We start from the raw sequence: 26,176 nt of genomic DNA, 5'->3' as shown, positions 1-26,176 counted from the left end.
TACCCAGTAAATTCACGCCATATCCCAGCCTTCGAACCGAAACACAGCCATGCAAACACAACTGCTTCACGGTTGAAACACGAATGGGACAGAGGTACCCAAGCAATCGACTTTTGTACAAAGTCTCCCTCTGGTGTTTATAATTATTATATTTTATATTTATATGTTTATATTTTGTTTAATTCTGTTACCATCAGCATTTGGTTACCAAATGGTTAACACTAGGCTTCCTGCAGCGATCTAATAATTTGCCTGAAGATGTCTCGTTAAGAGATGAAACACGATGGGCGAAATGATAGTAAGAGAAAGATTGATGTCTGATATGAAAGATTGTAGAACTTCAGGTACAACCTACATAATGGGGGGGGGGGAGGAAGGATTGTTAATAATGGGAACTAAAAGCCCCATTACTAGCAAGGCCTGTCAGGTAGACCTCCACGTGGTTCCCCCTGGAAACCATTATGACTACTCTCGTCATGATGGGCTAACAGACCTGCTTTCATGTTCATCTATCACCCTTCACTGGTGCCCCGCCAGCGTGTACCTATAGCGCAGGCGGGGTTACCATTCCATTATCATCCATTAAAAAAAACCTACATAGTCAATCTTGGAATGTTGGCAGTCGAACACATACTAATGGCAGCGGAATTAAACAAAATAGTTTTAAACAAATAACCAACGTTATAGCATTTAATGCCTCCAAGGCTTGGCATTCCATAGCAAACAATTATAATTGCTCATTGACTTTTATCTCCGTACAGCGACCTTAATCTGACAATCGTTTATGCTTTCCACTGTAGAGGGCGCGCCAGTGACAATGACCTAACACCCATAAGCTTTTACAAAACTAGATATGGGCGGTTAAAGGTTTACAATAAATTCGTGAGGCCCGAAAAGTCGTTTATATTTAGCCGACATGCCATCAGATGGGTTAACTTTATTGTTTTTCGATATGGTATTGAAAAAAAACCAAAAAGTCTAAATGTACTATGGGTAGTAGACTAAAGTTTTACTTCATCATCATCATCATTTCAGGCACTGTCCATCCAATATTGATAGGCTTCCCCCATTTCCGAACCGATACAACAACATAACCTTCAAGAAAAGAGTATATTCCTTTTTAAAAGGCCGGCAGCACACCTGCAATGCCGCTGGTGTTGTGGGTGATCATGGGTGGCGGTAGTCACTTACCATCAGATGAGCCGCATGCTCGTTTGCCCCCTGTGTTGTAAAAAAAAAAAAAAAAATAGACTGCCATAACGAACGGTCCTATGCCACCTGCATCCACTGATTTCCTACAATGCATTTGAGGTCGTCGCTCCATCTAGTGGAGTCATCCTACACTGCCACCACTCAAGAACCTTTCTTCCCCATCGGTTGTCGGTTCTTCGAGGTTCTTTTTTTTTGCGGATATCCGCGGATATCCTCGTTTCGGATTCTATCAGGCAAAGAAACTCAAAGCATAGCCCTCTCCATTGGGAAAAGGGCTAGATAGCAATGGAGTTTGACATGCCTATTGCTAGCAATATTAGGTCGAATTCCACGTGGTTCCCCCTCGAAACTATCGTGAACAATTCTTATTGAATTCGTCACGATAGGCTAACTATACTGCTTCTTTCTCACTTATCATCCTTCACTGGTGCCCCGCCGGTGTATACCAATAGCCCAGGCCCCCTAGGCCTTAGGGCAAATCCGCCACTGTGTGTGCCAAAGTATATATAAATAAAATACTTTATTTTATTTATTTATTTAAGGAACACCAACAGCATATTTCATTATAATGTTATAACATATAGGTATAACAAACATTAAATACAATACAATGTTAATGCACACGCCTATTATAGGCATTCACAGCATTCACTTTAACATAGTTATACAGTGCGAGAAAATGAAGTAACAATTATAATGAATTTAATAACAAATATAATATTGACAAATACATATATTGGTACATATATTGCTATAACATTTGGGTAAAAAATACATATCTTGCTATAAATACAGGCTCTCTTTTTAATATTTTTTTTTTTTCATTAGTACAAATATGTGTACATGGCGGACTTAATGCTAAAAGCATTCTCTCCCAGTCAACCATAGGGAAGTGTCAGAATACTCGAATGCGGTACTACTAATTATTGATATACATACATACTAAAATTACATATATAAACGAATAAATATATATAAATAACAAATATACTTACACATATATGACATATACTATATTATACACGAAATTGAGAATAATATAAAGCACTTAGATTATTATATATTAAGAGCGATTGATCGAAACAAATGCAATATAACGGCAAAAGGTGTCGCATTTGCGCGCACTCGTGTGGGTGGTAACTTTACATACAATAGAAATATTTAATTGCTTTTGTATTGGTGGTAAAGCTTGTCGTGTATCCGATTGTGCAACGTAAGGAAACACCAATAAATTGGTACCTCTGTCCCATTCGTGTTTCTACCGTGAAGCAGTTGTGTTTGCATGGCTGTGTTTCGGTTTTAAGGGTGGGATATGGCGTGAATTTACTGGGTACAGAGGAATAACACCCGAGTCCTCAGGAATGGCAACGCATGGGGGGTATCATGGGCGAAACAGTATACTCTGTTATGTCCATGGTACTGCTCATTTCTATAGGCGACGATTACCAGTTTCCATCAGGTGGGCCGTCAGCTTGTTTGCCATGCTAAGTTGCATAAAAAAAACTATAGTGAGATAAATTAAATTGTATATTTCCTGCAATAAGGCCACAAATTCCCATAACACTATGATTTTGTGTTGTGCAAATGGGTCACCATAGCGTATATTTGTTGTACGCAGTCTCCAAGAACATGGAAATGTCAGCGCTCTCCCATCAAAGGTCGCTCGAGGTCGCGAGCACCGATGCGCCTGCGCATGCGCCGACCGAATGAGGTTACGTCCGACAAATGGAAATGATTGAACGATTATTGCACGGATAATGCTATTGGCAAATATTTATCATCTATTGATTTGCATAATCATTCACCAATGACGGCTCAATTTGCTGGTTACTGGACCCGAACCTTCGAACTGACTTACCAAGACAGATATGCATAGCTACTTCGGGGAAAAGTAATTGTTTGAATGAAATTTAACAGCACATTGCTAGCAATATATCTTATCAGGTCGACCTCCACACGGATCCCGCTGGAAACTATCCTGCATAATTCTTGTTGTATTCGTCACGATGGACCAAGGGACCTGCTTCACTCTCACCTGTCATCTGTCACTGGTGCCCCGCCAGCGTATACCGATAGCGCAGGCGGGGTTACCATCCATTATCATCCATTAAAAAAATCATCTCTCACTGTACATATGAGGGATGATAGGTGAGGATGAAGACAGCACCGCTACCATGAGTCTGTATAGATAATTTACTACAGTAGATCACCATTAAATTAAAATCTAAATTAATTAGGTAATTAATTATTAATCAAATTATTCGTTATTAATCAAATTATTAATTAATAATCTAATTAATAATTAATACTCTAATTATTAGTTATTAATCTAATTAATTAATTATTAAACTAATTAATTATTTATTAATCTAATTAAATCCTATAGTAGTTGTAATCTATATTCATTATTTATTTATTTGTTTTACACATACACTAAACAAACTTTTCATTTAAATAATATCATTAACTAACTGCGTTAGGTTAACTGGAAGAAATCTCTTTTAGAGATAAGTTCGCCTTTGCTAACATTGTTATTAACTTATTGTTGTTACTGTATGTTTTAGTGCAATAAAGAATATATATATATATATATATATATATTAATTAGATACAATCTCTCTTTAAGAAAAATAATATAAATTATACATGTTACATATAACAAAACAACATAATAATGAAGATTACTCAATTATATAATAACATTACTGTTTCACTTTTAATTTAGAATAAAAAGAAAAACATATAAGAAACAAAATGAATGATGATAGGTGAGAATGAAAACAGGTCTTCTAGCTCATCGTAATGAGTTTCATTATGATTAACCACAATGGTTTCCAGGCGTGAGTGAGGGTGTGGAGACGACCTGCTGGTAATACACCCCGTATTGCCAACACGCAATAGGTCAATTAGACCCCATTACTAACAATCCCTTTCCACCAGTGAGAGATGATAGGTGAGAATGAAAAGGCAGGTCAGTTAGCTCGTCGTGGTAAATACACCTGGAATTCAACATGTTGGTTTCCAGTGGGGGCCACGTGGAGGTCGACCTGACGGGGTATATTGCTGCAATGGGACTGATAGTCCGCATTATTAACATTCCCAATTGTAATGGAATTACCACTCCATTATCATGCATTAAGAAAAAACACAGCTGCTTCACACCAGAAACACGAATGGGACAGATGTACCCATGTAGATTTATACAGTCTCTAGTGACTCATAGTGTATTTGTATATGTAATCATATACTAGTACCTAGGTACTGTAAACTATGCCAGGCATGTGAGGTGAGTGCAATGTAGTAATCCTTGACAGACATACCATCATATTGACGGATGGCTCGTTACTGCTTGAATTTATAAAAATACTAGTTTTTACCGGCGACTTTGTCCGCGTGCCGAGATATGTTTACTGGCCGGGATAATAAATAGCCTATATACTTCTCAATTCCATATAAAGTACGTGTATATTAATTTTCATAGTTAAGCCGTTATAAAATAACAGACAAACTCACTGTCTCAATTCATAATCAAATGAAATGAAATGAGATTTATTCGTAAAAAACATAACTGTAATTTTTTAAGTTTCCTAATATTAATATTACAGTTTTGTAAGGGTACAGTAGTTGTGGTTTTAGAACTGGCCTCCTCAATAGGTTAATATAATAACCTGGGGGGAAAAGGGATTGTTAGTAATGAGGATCTGATCTTATTGCTAGCTATATACCTTATCAGGTCGACCTCCACGTGGTTCCCCCTGGAAACCATCATGGCTAATTCTAGATGAATTCGTCAGGATGGGCTAAATTACCTGCTTTCATCCTCATCGGTCACCTCTCATTGGTTTCCCGCCAGTGTATACTGATAGCGCGGACGGGGTTACCAAACCATTATCACCCATTAAAAAAAATATATAAAAACCTGTGTTAAGGGGCCACAGCCCCAACCCCCACCCCCTTTAGTATTATGGAAATAATAAACAATAATATTTCCTATTTAGAGTAGATCTTATCAGCCATGTTATCCGTCCACTGCTGGACATAGGCCTCCCCATAGACTGCCATAAGGAACGGTCCTGAGCCACCTGCATCCACTGACTCCCTGCCATGCAATTGAGATCGTCACATCATATAGTAGGGGATCGTCCTACACTACACTTGCCCGTACGGGGTCGCCACTTAAAAACCTTTCTACGCCATCTGCTGTTGGAGTTGACGGTTATTAGAGTAGATACTCTACTAAATCTTTATTGTAAATATTTACAGGGTCATTCCTAATGAGTATAACTGGGGGAAGGGATTGTTAGTAACGGGGAGGTCGGTCCCCATTGCTATCAATATACTCTATCGGGTCGACCTCCATACGGTTTCCCCTAGAAGCCATCATGACTAATTTATTGTTGAATTTGTTACGATGAATTGATAAAAAAAGAAATATATAAATATCAGTATGATATAATTTCATTACATTTCAGTATGATACATATTAGGATTATAAGAAAACATTTTTTTTATACAATTTAGAATGGAAAACAAGCTGACGGTCCACCTGATGGAAAGTGGTAACCGTCGCCTATAGACATGAGCAGTACCATGCACATAACAGAGTATACTGTTTCGCCCATGATACTCCTCATGCGGTGCCATTCCTGAGGACTCAGGTGTTATTCCTCTGTACCCAGTAAATTCACGCCATATCCCACCCTTCAAACCGAAACACAGCCATGCAAATACAACTGCTTCACGGTTGCAACACGAATGGAACAGAGGTGCCCAAGCAATCGACTTTTGTACAAAGTCTCCCTCTTGAAACTGTTAACTGTAGGTTAATATTTTAAGTAACTGGTGGAATTGTCACCTAGACTAAATTTCAACCGACTTCAAAAATGAGGAAGTTCTTTATTCTACTGTTTTTGTGACAGGTCGAGTTTTGATTGACAAAAGATTTTAAATCTAATGTTTTGCCAAAAGATATCAAAGTGTCCTTTTGAAGTAGATAAGACTAGAAGTTATTCTCATATTCTCTCTTCAGTCGTACACTCTTGACAGAGTGGTCGTGGTTTTTATAGTAATAGTGAATCGTCGATGAGGCTCTCCTCGCGATTGAGGTCCTCGCGTCTCCATCTACTTCTGCTCACATCCGAGCGAGAGCATTCCACAATAGATGGCTGTGTGGCCGTTGTGATGAGGTCAGTCCATCGCATTGGCGATATACCCCAAGAACGTTTGCCATGTACCGACCCTTGGACAATTCTCATACTAGCTAATTTTATTTTGTAACGATTGAAAAAGTTTTTTTGTGAAACTAAATCTTAAAATCTATCACCATGAGTCTTAAATAGAATTAGGAAGTATACTACATTGTAATGAAGAAATTACCATCGCGCCTTCAGAAATTCAAATAGCAAGATAATTCAAGAAATATATTTTGCTATATAAACTCAACAGGCGTTTTAATGTGTATATTTTCTTTTAAAAATATTTAATCATTTATAAATAAAAAAAAATGTTCTTAGAAACCTTATATGAATTTGAAATAATGATAAGACATTACGAGTTATTTTGAATAATTTTTGGAAATAAGAAAAATTTTTGCTCCAATTCAAGGGGTTCAAATTTCTTTCCTTACAGCCAGATTGACGTGGAAAATGTTATAAAATATATTCTTTTTTTTTATATAAAAATAAACCGTCCAGTAGTTTCTTCTGAAGACTATTTGAATACTACATATAACATGATATCTGCAATTTAAAAAAAGTAACTAGTACAAATTGTAAATCGGGCGGGGAAAGGGATTGTTAGTAATGGAGACTGAGAATCCCATTGCTAGCAATATACCCAACCAGGCCGACCTCCTCGCGGTTCTCCCTGGAAATTATCATGGTTAATTCCTGATGAATTCATCACGATGGGCTAACTGGCCTGTTTTCATTCTCACCCTTCACTGGTGCTCCACCAGCGTATCCCGTTAACGCAGGTGGGGCTACCATACCATTTTCACCCATTAAAAAAAAAATTGTAAATCGATTTATTGTTAAAATATTTAGATTTGTTACTAAGTGAATTTAGATCATAGTGATAATTAAAAAAAAAATTATACTTGTCTATAAAATTTTATTGATACCGATTAATACAAAAAAAAAAAAAACAATACGCAGGTGAATAGGAAACACGTTGTTTGTAACTGGTTAAAAATTATAGATTTCAAATACACAACCACCTGTTCCTCTCGCAGTCGAGTAAAGGTTCACGAGAACTTGTCGTCAGTAATGAAGAATCGATCACCAAGCACGTTCACCGTTACGCCCGAATGTACTTCGCAGTGTTGCCAGGTTGAATATTTTTTCGCTATTTTGGGTAAAAATTATTGCGTTACAGAATTTTTTTTAAACATAAAATTGGTATAGAGAAATTTGATTGGTAGGTGATTAATAATTTGGGTACTAATAGAATACACCATTGAAATTAATCACATGACGTTAAGAGATTAGCATACGGACGTTACTTTCTCGTCGCTCGCATTCTAGTTATTTGTTGAAACGAAGTGAAAATTAATAAAAGATTAGGATTATGTAAAAGATATGATTTATATCAAAACATATATGTATATATAAGACAAATACTATAGTTTTGAATACACAACCATCCCTTCCTATCGCAATCAGTTAAATTAAATTATTGGAGATTATTTTAGAAATAATATATATAATGAAGTATGGTTAAATCCATCTATATACAACATATCTATATGAAAAAACTGCAATATGTATTTTTTTAATGGATGAAAATGGATTGGTAACCCCGCCCGCGCTATTGGTATACGCCGACGAGGCACAAGTGGAAGATGATAGGTGAGAATGATTTGCAGGTTAGTTGGCCCACCATGATGAATTCGACAAGAATTAAACATGATGGTTTGCAGGGGGAACCGCGTGGAGGTCAACCTGAGAGGGTATATTGCCAGTAATGGGGCTATTAGACACCATTACTAACAATCCCTTTCCCATCCGCAATATGTATTAGTAAACGCAAATGTCGAAGACAGCTGAACCAATCAGCTCTTTTTTTAAATATTCGTTAAAATCTAAAGACGGTTCTTATAACTAATATAATTGGGAAAATGCTCGAAAAAATCACGAAAAAACCATTATTCTTTTTTAATAAAATAATGACGTCAAACAAACCGAATAGCTTTTGACAAAATGACATCTGTCCACTGACATATCAATTTGGAGAAAAAAAATATCGGAACTTTGGGTGGAAATAAAAAAATCGTACCTGGCAACACTGCGTACCGGAGTGGCCGGTGCGCGCGCGCCGGTCGAGCGCCACTTCCGCGTTCGCGCACCCACCGCGCATCCTCTTAAGGCGACGTTTTATAAGCGACTTTAAAAAGAAAGAGGTATTCCGCGAGTATATAGTTTTTTCTATGTTACATGATACCTATAATATTTTTTGTATATGAGGATTTCTGTAAAAAAATACAGGCAAGTATGACAACATTTATGGGATTTGAAACGAGAGTAAAGCCTGTTAATTTAAAAAGGATCATCAAAATGGGTTACGAGTTGGCAAAGAGATATAGTAACTTATACATTTAAAAACCCAATGTATTGACTGATTCGTTTACGTTCAAACCTTCCTAGGTGTGAACTCCTGGACAGGAAGACGGTTTCACATGCTCATCGAAGCTTATCGATCACCGTTATAGTAAGTGACTTTTTTATTATCATCATATCTTTTTTTATGGATGATAACGAAATAGTAACCCTTCCTGCGCTAACGTATACGTACGTAGTATACACTGGCGCTCTGCCAGCGTATCCCGTTAGCGCAGGCGGGGTTACCATACCATTTTACCCATCAAAAAAAAACCTATCCATAGTGTCATATAATAGAACATTGGCTTATTTAATCATCGTCACCTCAGACATTATCTGTCCACTGCTGGGCATAGACCTCTCAAACAGACTACAATAAGGAACGGTCCTGAGCCACCTACATCTAATGGCACCCTGTCATTTGAGATTTTAACTCCATCTAGTAGCGGGTCGTACTGAATATAAAAATCATAAAATGAATATTTACAAAAATATCAATTTCTCATATGTTTCTCTGTAGTATATGTTAACAGGTAATGAATATTAGAAATACCGTACTGCACCTCATTGCACTGGAAAGATAACGATTAAGTTAAATTTACCCGTCCAATAAATTAGTTTGTATACGATCTCATCGCAGTAAATCAGGGGGGCAACTTTATGGTGGGGTTGGCCCAATTTTTACATTGCGTTTGTACTTGACTTGACTCTGTACGGAGTCACCACTCAAGAACCTTCCTTTTCATTTAATAAAAATTAATTTAATAGAAAGTGGTAACTCTTTGCAATCAACTTCCAACAGCAGTATTTCCGAACCGATACGACAGCATAACCTTCAAGAAAAGAGCATATTCCTTTTTAAAAGGCCGGCAGCACACCTGCAATACCGTCGGTGTTGTGGGTGATCATGGGCGGCGGTTACTTACCATCAGGTGAGCCGCATGCTCGTTTGCCCCCTGTGTTGTAGAAAAAAACTATTATAATGACTCAGTCTATTAAAATCATCAGTTTGTAGGTATTTAAAAAAAAACTATTAAAGATACAATTTATTTTTTAACCAAGTTTAATATTAACACATTGGCCTTAAGCAATCCCTCTAGCGCACCGAAGTACGGACGCCTTGCTGCGCGCGCGCATTCTCTCGCGACCGTCGCGCCGTGTTCACGTGCACGCAGAAAGTATCTAAGTAGTTCAGTGTTGTGAATTGTGATGTACACCTGTACATAAGGATTTTATATGAAGATTTTGGAATTCACTGAGGTGATTAGCTACTTTTGAATTCGTCAAACATTATAGAGCCTGTTTTTGCTTCTACCCTCATTTTTTTATAAAATTCGAATATGTAGGTTAGTTCGTATAATGTAATATTAATTAATAATTTAATACATTTCTGTATAGGCATAATTTTAGCATAAATATTATGATTATGAAATACTACATCTCATTTTAGTTACATAATGTTATCACGCTTTTCCAAATATCTGTATGATTGGAAAATTATTATCATGTCAGGTCAGGTTGGAAAATAAGCGTATTTAAGACGTTTTTGGGTCGTGTCCACCCTAAAGTTATTTTGTGCCCACCTTAGTAACAAGAATAGAAGTGTCTGCTATGAACAATGTCACAATTAAAAATAGATTTTTAAGTAACCCCTGGAAAGTTATCATTTATATGCCAATATTGGCAATGACTTAACTTATATACTTTAAACTTGAAAAACATGACTCTTACTATACATATACTTTGATAACTCGTTTCATACAATGCCGGTTTAGAAACTCCCAACTTCTCCCTCAAGTTAAATATATAATTGTTTAAAATAAACAATAATATTAAATGCTACAACAGCACAGTAATTATTTATTCATTATTCAATACATTGCCTAGGTATGTAGAAACAAAACGCAATTTACGTGCTACATTTAAAATTGGAGCATTTGAAAATTAAATAAAAAAGTAAACAGCAATAACGAAACGCAATAAATAACTGGGCGTGTACACATATAGAAAAAAAATAAATAAAAGAAAAACAAAACGCATTAAGGTGTTACTTTTATCTCGGCGGACGGACACCGCTGCGATACTTTCATTTCGTGTACTCGGTATTTGGCTTCGTTTTGTTTTTATTGGCACTTTAGCGAGAATTCATACTTTTCTCTTGTCACTTTCCGTGCAAGTGGTTCGAAACTGGAATAATGTCAGTTACTTTGTTGTTGTTGTTTTTTTTTTTTAATATAAATATTAATAAAATATCTCACTGAGCTCACAACTAGATCTAATCGTTGACAAGGCAATTACAAATCATTCATTTTTCAAATTGAAGATTTCGGTCGCTATTTTGAGTAACTATTTTTTTGATTAATTGATTAGAATTATTTTGCTTAATTCCACTACCTTTAATTTGCAAAAGAACACCGAGTTCAGTTAAATATTTTACCTTTTTTTAATTGACTTCAAAAAGGGGATGATTCTCAATTCGACTGCATTTTCCGATGTCTTCGACATTTCTATTTTATTTAAGTGTGTGTCATAAAACCCTTCTGACTGCTCTTTAAAAAAAAACAACCTTGTATTTATTTAAAAAAAAATAATCATATCGGTTTACGAAGTTACATTAAGAAGTTACGAAGGTATCATGTTACACAAAAAACAATATATAGTCTTTAAAATATCCTTCTTTAGAGTCTCAAATATAATAAAAAAAAATATATATATTAAAATTGTAACCTTCATTTTTAAATTCACATTTTAACTAGTTTCATTATTATTTCCTTTAGAGATAAGTTCAGCTTTTGCTTGTGCTTATTACAGTATTTCTAAATTAAAAAAAAAGAATTTATCAGTTATTTTCCTCGACATAAAAACTTATACTTGGAAAACATAACCTCTATTTCTGTCCGGGACACATAGAAATGTGAATCGAACCCGGAACACGGATCGAACTTGTAGAAACACTAATAAAAGTTATGGTCACTCATAATACCATTCGTGTCTTTCTAAGAAAGATGTCGCGGCGGTAAATACTATTACGTATCCACTCGGGTCGATTCTGAACAGCTATTTTTCTAAAGTTATCTCTAATATTAAAATAATAAAAAGTGTATTTGTTATAACATTAATTACTGCAGCGGCCAGCAACTGAGGCATTGATGGACGAACGTACAAATGTGGGCCGAGGCGTAGCCGAGGCACACATACGTAAGTCCATCAATGCCTAGTTGTAGCCAAGGTTTGTATAGTACTTTTCTCAAACAATGCGCGGAAATCAAAAACATAATTTTACTTTTTAAATTCAATGACGAATAACGAAGAATAATAATTTTTCACGCGCCATAATGTTCCTTTTTTTTTCAATTAACAGCTTTCTATTTGCAAGCCAGTTCGAAATTTATATAAAGCATTGTATTAGTTACCTCCTTGGTAGCCATGTTTCGAAGTAAAAGGTCATTCCATTTTTAAATTACAGGACAGATATAAGTTTACATAGTAATTTATCTGGCCGCAAAACACGACCGCCCGCATGTATCTGTCCAGTACGGCAATTTTGATTTATCTCGAAGAAGATTGTCAAAATAATGCTCACATTTCCAAGCATGTTTGAGAAAAATTTATTTATTTATATATGCTTTTAGATATTCACTTATAGTATAGATATTAGGTTATAACAAAAATGTACACAGGCGGACTTATTCCTTAAAGGGATTTCTTCCAGTCAACCTTGAGAACCCGAAGGGAAAACCTCTCAGTATTGATATTTGAAGCTGTGTTAGTTATGTTTTAGTTTAAAGGGTGGGATATTTCAGTAATCTAATTTTACTATATGTAGCATGGAGCCATAACACCGTAGTCCTCTAGAATTTTTTTTTATACAACTTAGAATAGCAATCAAGCTGACGGCCCACCTGATGGAAAGTGGTAACCGTCACCTATAGACATGAGCAGTACCATGGACATAACAGAGTGTACTGATTCGCCCATGATACCCATTATTACGCGGACGAAGTCGCTGGCAACAGCTAGTGTGGAATATATGTGTAAATTTCCTATATTGTTAAACATTAGTATACGAGAAATGTAAAGCTCTTTCATCTAAAAATTACATATTTTCTAGTAAAATAAATTCATTTCACTTTATGTGGAATTAAAATTTTTTCTATTCTATTCACCAGAGGGAGACTTTGTACAAAAGTCAATTGCTTGAGCACCTCTGTCCTATTCGTGTTTCTACCATGAAACAGTGGTGTTCGCATAGTTGTATTTCGGGTTGAAGGGTAGGATATGGCGTGAATTTACAGGGTACAGAGAAATAACACCCGAGTCCTCAGAAATAGCAACGCATGGGGAGTATCATGAGCGAAACAGTATACTCTGTTATGTCCATGGTACTGCTCATGTCTGCAGATGATGGGCCGTCAGCTTGTTTGCCATTCTAAGTTGCATGAAAAATAATTGCATAAAAGCTTTATATTTACCTACTTACATGTCTATATTTTAAATCTCCTAATATAATTACGTTATAATAAGTGGATCATTTCATTTCTATACACTGTGCTTACCATTTACATAACGTGCATTAATATTTCAAGTGCAGTGCAAGTGTATGTTGTGATGTGAACACATTAGTGAACAAAACTCTTTAAAAATGATGAAAATGGCAGCTGTACTTATGGTAAGTTTTTTTTTTTTATATTAATAATTTTTATTTCGCACCAAAATCTATCTAATATAATCTAATATGTACAAATGTCGTTTGCTTAAGCACCTCTGACCCATCCGTTTTTCTACCTTGAAGCAGTTGTGTTTGCATGGCTGTGTTTCAGTTTGAAGGATGGGATATGGTAGTGAATTTACAGGGTACAGAGAAATAATACCTGAGTCCTCAAGAATGGCAACGCATGGGGGGTATCATGGGCGAAACAGTATACTCTGTTATGTCCATGGTACTGCTCATGTCTATAGGTGACGGTTACCACTTTCCATCAGGTGGGCCGTCAGCTTGTTTGCCATTCTAAGTTGCATAAAAAAACTGGTGTGCAAACGAAAATTTTAATAAAATATCTAGAGATGTCGATTTACATTTGTTTAATTCTAAGATAGAATCCGTAAGACGTGTGCTGAGTGTGCAGTGGTTCTTTGATAGTTCATCTTTGAATGACTTCAACTTTTTATTTTAAACTAGCGGCCTTTTTACATTTTAAAAAGTGGCCATTACGGCTGTACACGCGACGGAAGCTTAAAAATGGAGTAACTTCTCACGTTTTCCCAACATTTCCCTTCACTGCTCTGCTCCTATTGATCGTAGCGTGATGAAAAGTATACTATAACCTGCCCAGGAGTATGAAGAATAATTGTACCAAGTTTCGTTAAAATCCGTCGAGTAGTTTTTATTTCTATAACGAACATACCGATTGACAGAGAGACAAAAATTTTACTGATTGCATTTTTGGCATCAGTATCGATCACTAATCACCCGCTGATAGTTATTTTGTAAATATATTTAATGTACAGAATTGACCTCTACAGATTTATTATAAGTATAGAAGATAACTGCCTACCTATAATGTGTTTATTACTATAATGTTATTACTCTAAGTTTAATTCAGTTGGTTGTAAGTATTAGCGATGTTATGTGCATTAGTTTTTTTTTACAACTTAGAATGGCAAACAAGCTGACGGCCCACCTGATGGAAAGTGGTAACCGTCGCCTATAGACATGAGCAGTACCATGGACATAACAGAGTATACCGTTTCGCCCATGATACCCCCCATGCGTTGCCATTCCTGAGGACTCAGGTGTTATTCCTCTGTACCCTGTAAATTCACGCTATATCCCACATCCCACCCTTCAAACCGAAACACAGCCATGCAAACACAACTGCTTCACGGTAGAAACACGACTGCGACAGAGGTACCCAAGCAATCGACTTTTGTACAAAGCCTCTGGTAATCTTGTTTTTATTTATGAAAACCTGTAATTGGCTTTTTGTTTTCACTGTTTTTTTTTATTGTGAATTATTCCAGCTGTTGGTTTTTCTTTAAATAAAAAATATAATACAATAAACAAAACTTTAAAACTATGTTAGTAACATGTAACAGAATAGAAATCACCTTGCTTTAACCGTGAAGCAGTTGTGTTTGCATGACTGTGTTTCGGTTTGAAGGGTGGGATATGGCGTGAATTTACTGGGTACAGAGGAATAATACCTGAGTCCTCAGGAATGGCAACGCATGGGGGGGTATCATGGGCGAAACAGTATATTCTGTTATGTCCATGGTACTGCTTATGTTTATAGGCGACGGTTACCACTTTCCATCAGGTGGGCCGTCAGCTTGTTTGCCATTCTAAGTTGTATAAAAAAAAAAACTTTTTTTTTTGTTCTATCGTAGGGTTCGGAATGTTGTTATCTGCTAAGAAGGACCTACAGGAAACTCAACAGTTACTTTTTTGAATTGATATCAAAAAGAAGGAAATTATCAAATCGGTTGTATTTTTTTTTTTATGTTTATTACCTCATAGCTCCGTCAGTTGTAAGCCGATTTGGAAAATTATTTTTTATCTGAAAGTGTTACAGATTAATCTCGAAGGAATTTTATCAAAATAGATTTAATAGTTTAGTTTTAATAAATCAAAATAAATGGTATTTAGGCATTAATAAGCTGGATACCGATTCAATTACTATATATTGGTATCCTCTGGACGTTATATAGTTAGATTATCCAGTTAGAGTTACATAGTTTATTATATGTATTTATAATAAGTTTACCATTGTAATCTCATGGAGAAAATAATAAAGAGTATCTATCTATCTATCTGTCTATATATAAACACTAGCGGCTCGTCCCGGCTTCGCACGGGTGGACATTTTTACAACATTTTAAAAAGTGGTTATTGTGACATAATGACATGTTGGACATGTAGTATCGCGAAGTTTTTTGTAGAACATACTTTCGTTCTATCACCAATAATTTCCGCAGCGCACGCGCCGAAAGACATTTTATAGCATTTTTTGTACACCTCGAGTTACGTTACTAAAGTTTTAATAAGGATCCCTAATCTTTTCTAGCAATAAATATAGCCTATGTTACTCAGGGTGAATGTAGCTTTCTAATGGTGAAAGAATTTTTGAAATCGGCAAAGTAGTTTTTGAGATTATTCATAACAAACATACATACACATAAAAATACAAATCTTTCCTCTTTATAATATTAGTGTAGATAAGTTTAGTATTGTAATCTCATGGAGGAAACAATAAAATGTATCTATCTATCTGTCTATATATAGACATAGATTAAAAAACTAGAAACATAATAAATACAGATAATATGAGTCCAGTCAGCTTTAAGTATAGGAAAAACTAGAAGTACAACTACGACTATCAATATGCGGGGAGGGTCGTTTTATGTGATAATACAATCTGTGCTCTAAAGGTGCAGTCACACCGTACTCTGGACGCAATCCCGTGTACACAGTATATTTTTTATGAACACAGTATTCTTTTAGATAATTGCCTAATTTTTTTTTTATTTAACTACTAAAAACTATATTTCATCAATAAATTAAAATTAATATACAATTTCTTAAATACTATCACTAATTATAAGTAATCTCCCATAACACAGTATATTTTTTTATGAAACATACAGTAATAAACAAGGTGACGGAGGGGGGAAGGGATTATTAGTAATACGGACTACCAGTCCCACTGCTAGCAATATATCCCTATCAGTTTAACCTCCACGTGATCCTAAAAATTATCGTGCTGAGTTCCAAGTGTATATGAATACACTTGGAACTCAGCACGATGGGCTAACTGACCTGCTTTTTCATTCTCACCTCTCATCTCTCACTGGTGATAGCGCAGATAGAGTTATCACGTTACTGCCTACTACTTTAGGCGTCCCCCCATGAGGGGCAAAGAAATTGGCAAAGTAGTTTTTGAGTTTATTCATTACAAACATATTTACATATATAAAAAAATACAAATCTTTCCTCTTTATAATATTAGTGTAGACAATCCTTACTAATACATAAATATGAAAATGTGAGTTTGTTTGTTACTCCCAGTATCTTAATGACTTAACCAATCCCTATGAAGGACATACACTAACTAGATGGGATGGAGAAAGATATAGAGTACTTTTGATTGCGATCACTAAGTCACGGGTAATAAAAATAATTAAGCAAATAATTGCTGGAAGGTATTTTCTCAACCTATTAATTATTTAACAAATTACACTTCCAACTTGCATCTATCGTAAACAGTACCTAGTACCTATGATTGGGGGGAAGGGATTATTAGTAATGTGGACTACCAGTCCCATTGCTAGCAATATACCCTATCAGATCGACCTCTACGCAGTTCCCCCTGGAAACCATCGTGACTAATTTATCGTTGAATTCGTCACGATGGGCTAACTGACCAGCCTTTACATTTTCACCTGTCACCCTTCACTGTAGCCCTGCCAGCAAATACCGTTAGCGTAGGTGGGGTTACCATCCCAATATCATCCATTGGGGGAAAGGGATTGTTAGTAATGGAGACTGAGAATCCCATTGCTAGCAATATACCCAACCAGGTCGACCTCCTCTCAGTTCTCCCTGGAAACTATCATGGTTAATTCCTGATGAATTCATCATGATGGGCTAACTGGCCTGTTTTCATTCTCATCTATCACCCTTCACTGGTGCTCCGCCAGCGTATCCCGTTAGCGCAGGCGGGGTTACCATACCATTTTCACCCATCAAAAAAGAAAATATCATCCATTAAAAAAAACAAGTACCTATGACTAATATTAACGCGAAAGTTAAAGCAACCACGACGGATCGAATCGATTGTAATTCGTCACGAAAATAAACGGTGATTGTATTGTATTGTATTACGAACGTCGATTCAGTTTTCTTTGAACAATAAAATATTTTGTTAGAACAAATAAACCGAAGCGTGAGTTGGATATTGAAACGTCAGTATTTATGGAAAATTTCAACTTTCATAAGCGACTTCCAAAATGAAGGTATTGTCATTAATTCTCCTTGTATAGATTCTTACGGTAGACCGGCGTCGGTGAATCGTAAGGATTCCCGACACGTGCTGAGTAAGAGTTTTTATTGTTAGCTTTTGTAATATCTATGTATGTTACTAAATAAATTATTTTTCATTCTTTCTTTATTTTAATTTATTTGTGTTTTCTAATTCCGAACCGATGTTGATCATTCATTTTGCAATAGTACCATATATAGACTTTAATCTTGTGTTTCGCGATTGGTACTGTTTTTTTTACGGAGCATCTAGAAGAGTTACTTTTATCTATTTAAACTAATATTATAAAGAAAAAATATTACTTTATTTAATAATTTATAAATAATTTTATTTAATAATGGATATTAGTGACTAATGACTTTGGAAGACTTTGTATAAAAGTTGTTTGCTCGAGTACCTGTGTCCCATTCGTGTTTCTACCGTGAAGCAGTTGTTTGCATGGCTGTGTTTCGGTTTGAAGGGTGGGATATGACGTGAATTTACAGGGTACAGAGGAATAACGCCCGAGTCCTCAGAAATGGCAACGCATGGGGGGTATCATGGGCGAAACAGTATGTTATGTCCATGGTACTTCTCATGTCTATAGGCGACGGTTACCACTTTCCATCAGGTGGACCGTCAGCTCGTTTGCCATTCTAAATTGTATAAAAAAAGTCTTAAAATAACAGATATTAAAAATTCTTTCACCTGCGTCATCAAGGAGTAAAATAGACTTTATTTTGTTTACAAAAAAAAAACACAAAAAACACGAAGCAGGACAGATAGCTAGATAGTTTTAAAATAAGACTATTGACATTACTGTACCACTTTGTCACATTTGTAGTAGTTTTTTTTTTTTGTAAAGCCTAATTACCACCAAATTCAAAAGGTAAAGGGTCTTAATTCGATTCTGTTTATTTTAATGTTTGTTGCCTCATAACGTCACTTGTAAACTCATTTAGAAAATTCTCCTTTTATCTGAAAGGATATACTTACAGATTGGTCCCATAGAAATTTTATCAAAATCGATTTAGTAGTTTAATTTTAAAATCAAAGTTTTTCCCACAACATAAGTCGGTTTTTGTGAAACGCAATTTAATTAGACTCTATTTAGAATAAATTTTTGTAAGTACTTTATATTATTCTCAATTTAAATATTTTACTTTGAATGTAGAATAAAAAGAAAAACATAATAAAAAAAAAAATGAATGTAGCAGTGTTTGTGCAAAGGACGTAACTCAGCATATGTCGCAGTTTCAAATCTGAAGCTACGACACTGATTTTCAGTAGGCCCTAAATACGTAAGTCCTAATTTCGTGTATAATATAGTATATGTTATATATATGTAAGTATATTTGTTATATATATATATATATATATATATATATATATATATATATATATATATATATATATATATATATATATATATATATATTTATATATGTAATTTTCGTATGTATGTATATCAATAATTAGTAGTACCGCATTCAAGTATTCTGACACTTCTCTATGGTTGACTGGGAGAGAATGCTTTTAGCATTAAGTCCGCCATGTACACATATTTGTACTAATGAATAAATAAATAAATATAAATAAGAAAATAAATAAAAATAACACAGTCACGACTTTTGTACTAGACAGATAGACAGATAGCTTATTTAACGGCGCGGCGTGGGTGTGAAGGCGGCATACAACTTTGTTGACGCGCGTGGATGTTGTTTCCTGCCAATATGCCGGGATAATGTCCTGAGACCTTAGTGCGGAATAAAGACAACCATGGAGAGTGTAAATGTATTAAAAATTATTATTAAATAAATGAATGAATGAATGAGTATACTTTATTTGCATTATACAATATAGGAAATAAGCAAGACAATTTACAAACACAACGATACAATTGTATAAGTACAGTGAGGCGGTCTTATTGCTGAGAGCAATCTCTTCAAGACAACCTTAGGGTAATTGACTAATTGTTGTACAAGTAGGTATGACAGTGCCGTATAATTAAAAAAGTACCTAGTATTGAGTAATAAGTATTATTATTATTGATTCTTTATTGCACAATAAAACTTTGTACAAGTGACGAGTGTAATACCATATGGCATTCTCTACCAATTAACCATTAAGTAAAAACAGAAAGCTTGTGGTAAACCTTCGGCGAGTCAGTGGTTCCAGTATACTCGGGGGGCCTGCAATGCCTTGCGTATCCAATTTAATAATGGTTTCAGGTTACTGTTGCGGCTTCCGCGCTTCTGTAGCGCCTCAGCGATGTTTGCCGACGCTCGCACAGATAGTTTTGACGCAGTCTGGCGAAAAAAGACAGCTTCGTTTTTACGTCGAATACGCGGGAGTAGCAACAGTATCCTGAACATGTTTGTTAATAAATTGGATAGTCCTCTCGTGAAAATGCTCTCCGAGAGGACTAGATCGTTATTAGTGATTAAGTATTAACATAGTTTTTAAGTACACTTACTAACAAGAATGGATCCCAGTTATCTAAAAATAAATAAATAAATAAAATAAAACCAGTTATTTAGGAGGAAAGGGATTGTTAGTAATGAAATTTAACAGCCCCATTGCTAACAATATACTCTATCAGTTCGACCTCCATGCAGTCTCCCCTGGAAATCATAGTGGTTAATTCTTGTTCAATTGGCTACTATGGGTCAATGGAGCTTTTTTTGTGTAACATCTGAAAAATGCTTTATGCACTTTGTGGGAGGTGAATGGGTACTGTGGGAATCCCCCCGTAAAGTGGGGGTGTACCCACCAAAAACCAGACGATATACCCTCGAGGTGCCATATGTCGGAGACATGGGTTCGCTTTCGCACTCACCACAACTGGGTCAACTGACCTGCCTTCATCCTCACCTGTTACCATTCACTGATGCCCCGCCAGCGTATACCGATACCGCAATCGGGGTTACCATTCCATCTTCAATCATTTAAAAAAACTAAACTAATAAACTGATTTGGAAAAAATTTCTATGGAATCAATTTTAAAGTATATCCTTTCGGATAAAAAAAGAAGTTTCCAAATCGGTTTACAACTGACGGAGTTGTGAGGTAACAAATAAATAACAAAGAATCGAGATACTCCTTCTTGGAATTTCTTGAAATCGATTGAAATTGTAAACAAACAAATGATTGACCCGATCATAGGTCAATCTGCCGATGTTCAATAGTAATAAAAATAATAAATCGATTATTCGATTGGATGTCTCGATTTGTTACTGATTCAAATTCGATGATGTTCATAATAATGTTCATCGTCTACCGAATTTATCATGGGGAGTGCTCTGAGGAATTGTTCCGATTGATACCTGCTGCTGTTTTCACCATCGTATAATCCGCCATAAACTAAAGTTTCATCCCAACCATCTGGACGAGTGGCGGTCCTCCACCGTGCGTTTTTAAAGGCATTTTCTCCCACGCACAACCACTCTTTGGAATCAACTTCCAGCAGCAGTATTTCCGAACCGATACGACATCATAACCTTCAAGAGAAGAGCATATTCCTTTTTAAAATGCCGGCAGCACACCTGCAATGCCGTAGGTGTTGTGGGTGATCCTATGATCACTCATGTTGTTATTGTGTGTTATTGGTGATCATGGGCGTCGGTAGTCACTTACCATCAGGTGAGCCGCACGTCCGTTTACCCCTGTGTTGTAAAAAAAATAAAAAAACACGCGATGACAAGACAAATTCTAAACCGATTTTCACAATTATTTTTTCAATCAATAGCGTTAATTGCCTTATTGGTCGCATTTGAATTTTGGCAAATGTAAAACGTAAAACTGCTTATTGCGAAGCATAATCTGCACGTAAACACGCGATTGCACGTTCTAAATTCAAATATTTACAATGTAAACTAGTTTACATTGCAAAATTTTTATTTATTTAAACTATATTGACCAATAAAATCTGGTACAAAAAGCGGACTTAATGTTAAGAGGCATTTTCTACCAGCCAAGTTTTAAGATGTGCAAAATTATTCGATGGCGGTTTAAAAAAATAAGTTTATTTATATTTTAGTATAACATTCTATTTTAGTAATTCTAAACTAGTAATTCGCCCCGCCTTTGCACGGGTAGACAGATAAAGTAAATCAGTCTTCTATATTAAATTTATGATAGTTTGAATTACATTATTGCAATTTTGAAGTACAAGGTGCCAGAGCCGTAATTTTTAAAAAATATAGTAACAAGATATTAGTAAAAAATCACTACTATTTCATTCGTCAGCTTCATCCTCAGCCATCATCCCTCACTGGTATCCCGCCAGTGTATACCGATAACACAGGTGGGGTTACCATTTTTAACATCCGTTAAAAAAACCCTCCCACTCATGCGAAATCGTAAGCAAAGCCTAGTTCAAATACAACCAAGTCGACAACGTCAATATGCCATCAAAACCAACATAAATAATATGGTAATATGTCTTTGCGATCATAAAATTCGCCTTTCTCCAACGCATGTCGACTCCACACCATTCTGCCGGGTCATCGCACTAGTTGCGCAAGATGTCGCCACTGTATTTGCATCCGTCTGATATACGATCTATTAGATTCATACACAAGCTTATATATTTATATATATATAAGCCCCTTCGCACACTAAGCGATTGCGTACACACGAATAGTTGAAGATCTAGATCTGTTTGTGATAGGTAATTTTTTTTTGTATGCAGCATGAAATGGCGGACAAGATGGCGGCCCGCTTGACGGATAGCTATTACACAAGTGAATTGTAAATTACAATTGATTTATATTTATTAAATCAATAGATATATATATATTATTTTATATTCTATATTTCTTAAAAAAAAAACTTTCCCTTTAAACTATATCTTGCTGGTTACTCTGTTTGAGTCATAATCCCTGAAATCTAAAATGTTGTCTCGGTAAAGGTACCGTATACCGTAAAGGTATGGTAAGGACCATATTCAAAGATATATATTATTACCTATTTGTAATCGAAAAGAATATTGGCATAGAATGGGCCACTCCTTCCTTTCCCGTAAGTATCGTAAGAGGCGAATAAGAAAACTTGTTGGTTGAGGGATGGGCCTCTTAAAACCTAAGCTAACTACATTTGCCAACCCGTTTTTCAGGCGTGGTAACTACTGGCAAAATCCCTGAATAGAGGAAGTTCTATGTTCAGCAGTGGACAAATATTGGCAAAGTTTGGGAAAGTATCTTTTTGTATAGAGATTTTACTAATGTGTTTATAAAATATAAAAATACATAATAAAAGCTGTTTCAAAAAGACTTTCTTATGGTACACAATTTTATGTCTCGAAGAATTACAATATTTTCGATCCTTATACCTTATTTACTCTTCAATCTTCTTATTCCTACCCTTATCCCAATTATTATTTGGGGTCAGAGTAATATGGTTTTTTATCCATATTACAAAAAGAGTTGTCTTGGTTTTACGACCGGCCTGCCTGACGTCAACCCTCTTTGGGAATGCATTTGTTGGTTTTTTCCGCCATCTACAGTATGGAGGAAAGATTTGAGGAAAAAAAGAAAGGGAACATTGGAAATACGTAAAGGAAATTGGTAAATAAAAGGAATAAGGGATTTATGTGGGAAGGAAAAAGGGGGACACTACAGTTACGGAAAAGACTGGGACACTGCAGCAGCTCGGGAGGCCCGGGTCGCATACCCGTATGTCCTTATTCTAGAATCGGATAGATTTCTAGAGAAGAACACCCCGGACTGGCCTTGTTCACTCTTAATATAATAACTATTTGTACAAAAGTCGTCAGTATAAAGTCTTTCAGTGTACGAATGTGCAAGGCACATTCGACTTACTATATACTTAATAACAAGTAAGTACATAGGAACTGGATTATAAATTACTCAGAAATATACTACCGAGATAGGATTGGAAACGTTCAGAATGTTATTTATAACAGACATATAAACTACGTGCTAAGTTGTATCGGGGACAGGGGAATTCTATGATATTAAAAACGCTAGCTAAGGGCGATGCCTTTTGGAATTTGACGAATTTTTTTTTTTTTTATTATAATGATATGATTTATTTATTTATACTTTATTTTATATAATAATACATTAAAACAAAGAATAGAGGTAAGCAAATGTACAAAGACGAGTTTAACTCTAAAAGAGTTCTCATCGAGCAAATCTAAAATGGAAAGAAGCATCAATATCAGCAATTTATTTATTAATTTTTAAGACTGTTATTTTATAATGTGTCTCATCCAATATTTTAGGATAGAATATTCCATTTTACAAGTAGGTAAATAGATGGATAAAATGAAAGGCAACCCGCTATAAGTATATGTATGCTGACGGGGTACTAGTAAAGAATAATAAATTGAGAATGAAGTCAATTGGTTCTTTGAAATAATTCCATCATAAAAGACTTATGTAAAAAAATTAAATTATTCTAATTTTTGATGTCGGTCACATTGTAACTCACAGACTTAAGCTTCCATTAATTATTGTAAAAAAAAAAACAATTGATTCTTATTTCTACGGTACAATCTTCTTTCCCTCATTGTCAGTCGGTCGCCATTTTTACGATCTTTTCTGCCAGCTTCAAGTATAAAAGTCACGTGACTCGAAAATTATTATTTTCTACAAGTAATATTCAAGCACACAACAATCATAAACAACTACGCATTGTCCCATCGCGTATTTATGTATAGATAGATAGATAGATAATTTATTTACATTACTACACACAAATTACAATAAAAAAAACACGCATATAATACACAGTAAAAGAGATAAAAGAATAAAAATAAAAAAGCACAATTAAAAAAAAAAACAAAATATATAAACTAACAATCTCCATTCTTTCCCTTCCTTCATGCGTATGCATGTACGTATCATGTATACTCAAACTATAGCTCTTCAATTTAAACTAAACGTTCACCAGTGCTCACCGTTCCCGCCATTTTTCCAGTTTTCTACAATCATTCTTCAAAATAACAATCGTAGAATAAGACGTCTATATTATTTGAGAGTGGGCACTGTGCTTATATTTATAAAATTAGAAAAAAAATCTATGTAACCAACTAAAAGCGTCATTACAACGAATTAAATGAATATTCATAATGTTGTAAAATTATTTATAATATGCTAATTAATCTAAAATATCAATATCGATAAGAATCATAAAAGATCTTACTACTTTTTAGGGTAAAGTAATCAAATTTAGTTAAATTAATTGTATAGATTTCATATAAGCATTTTACGTACATTGTACGTAGTGACGTTGGCCTGTTTGTGTGACAATGACTCGTTTTTTTTTTTCAATGTCTTACCGAACAGGTCAGCATTAGACCAAAATATATACATATAAAATAATTACGGTATTCATGTCCGTCGCTCCGGAAGCTAAGTTACGGTACTCTCAGATTTGGGTCAACATGTTCGAGTTCGGCATTCATTCAACACTGGTATGTCAAGATCTCAGGGTCGTTAATTTTTTTTTCTTTTACTTTAAGCGTGGTACCAGATACACTACACTTACTACACGTACATTTTTGCTCTGCCTTAAATATTCAAGATAAGGGGAAAATAATAGAATAATACAAAACATGCAAAATCATACAATATATATTCAAATTTGGGATAAAATTAAATAAAAAAAGTCTAAAACGATATAAGATTACCAATACTTTGTTTTTATTTTATCTTATTTAGATGACAATTTGTTTTATTTCCATGCGATTTTTTCGCTTGTTATTTTTTCTTGTTTTCGTCATAAACAATTGGTCGCCATTTTTACGCCATTACCATGCATAATAGGCTCGTACTGAAACTTATGATTTTTCTACAAGTAATATTCAAAATATACCACGTGATCGTGGTGTATTCTAATATAATCAATTTTAATATTATATAACAAATTTTAATATAAACAATTATGCATTGAGCCATCGCGTATTTCTGTATATTCAAACTACAGCTCTTCAATTTAAACTAAACGTTCACCTTTCCCGCCATTTTTTTCATTTCACAGTGCATATTAACTTTGTACCTAAGTACATTACACTAACTCTATGGTTGGTATTAACCTTTACAAGTAAATAGAAGAAAAAAACACTAATGCAAATAAAAAAACGACTCTCTATCGCTCAAAGCAATACAATCTGCGAAATTGTTTCCGTTGTGAACCACAGACTAATACTAGCATTCCCACAGACAAAACAACGGAACGATACAAAATATCCGTTAACACGAAAGTATTCGACGGACACACTGACACACGTAATATCCGAAGTGAACCGGTCGTACTGTTATCCGATAGACCGGTCGCTTAATTATGTGTAGACTTATTTAAATATATCATATTTCGTGTTAT

At 35.1% G+C, this 26,176-nt stretch overlaps 1 protein-coding gene across 5 annotated transcripts in view; it reads left to right on the top strand.

Moving 5' to 3' along the window:
* The window catches only part of LOC113511087 (rhophilin-1), a 139,013-nt gene that overhangs the window by 49,461 nt on the left and 63,376 nt on the right, over positions 1–26,176 (top strand). Inside the window, exons 1-2 of one of the 5 annotated variants that reach the window (XM_031912046.2) lie at positions 9,956–10,070; positions 13,335–13,479. The exons of 2 other annotated variants lie outside the window; for them this stretch is intronic. In XM_031912046.2, the coding sequence (XP_031767906.2) occupies positions 13,453–13,479 (27 nt within the window). In that variant the 5' untranslated portion in view covers positions 9,956–10,070; positions 13,335–13,452. Of the gene's footprint in view, positions 1–9,955; positions 10,071–13,320; positions 13,480–26,176 lie in introns of those variants that run through there. 2 more of the 5 variants (XM_031912047.2, XM_026894673.3) reach the window with 2 other exon arrangements.

This window comes from Galleria mellonella, unplaced genomic scaffold, assembly GCF_026898425.1.
Source record: "Galleria mellonella isolate WM207_F2 unplaced genomic scaffold, CSIRO_AGI_GalMel_v1 utg1053, whole genome shotgun sequence".
In the NCBI taxonomy this organism is placed as follows: Eukaryota; Metazoa; Arthropoda; class Insecta; order Lepidoptera; family Pyralidae; genus Galleria; species Galleria mellonella.
This window is presented reverse-complemented; position numbering and strand designations above follow the sequence as displayed.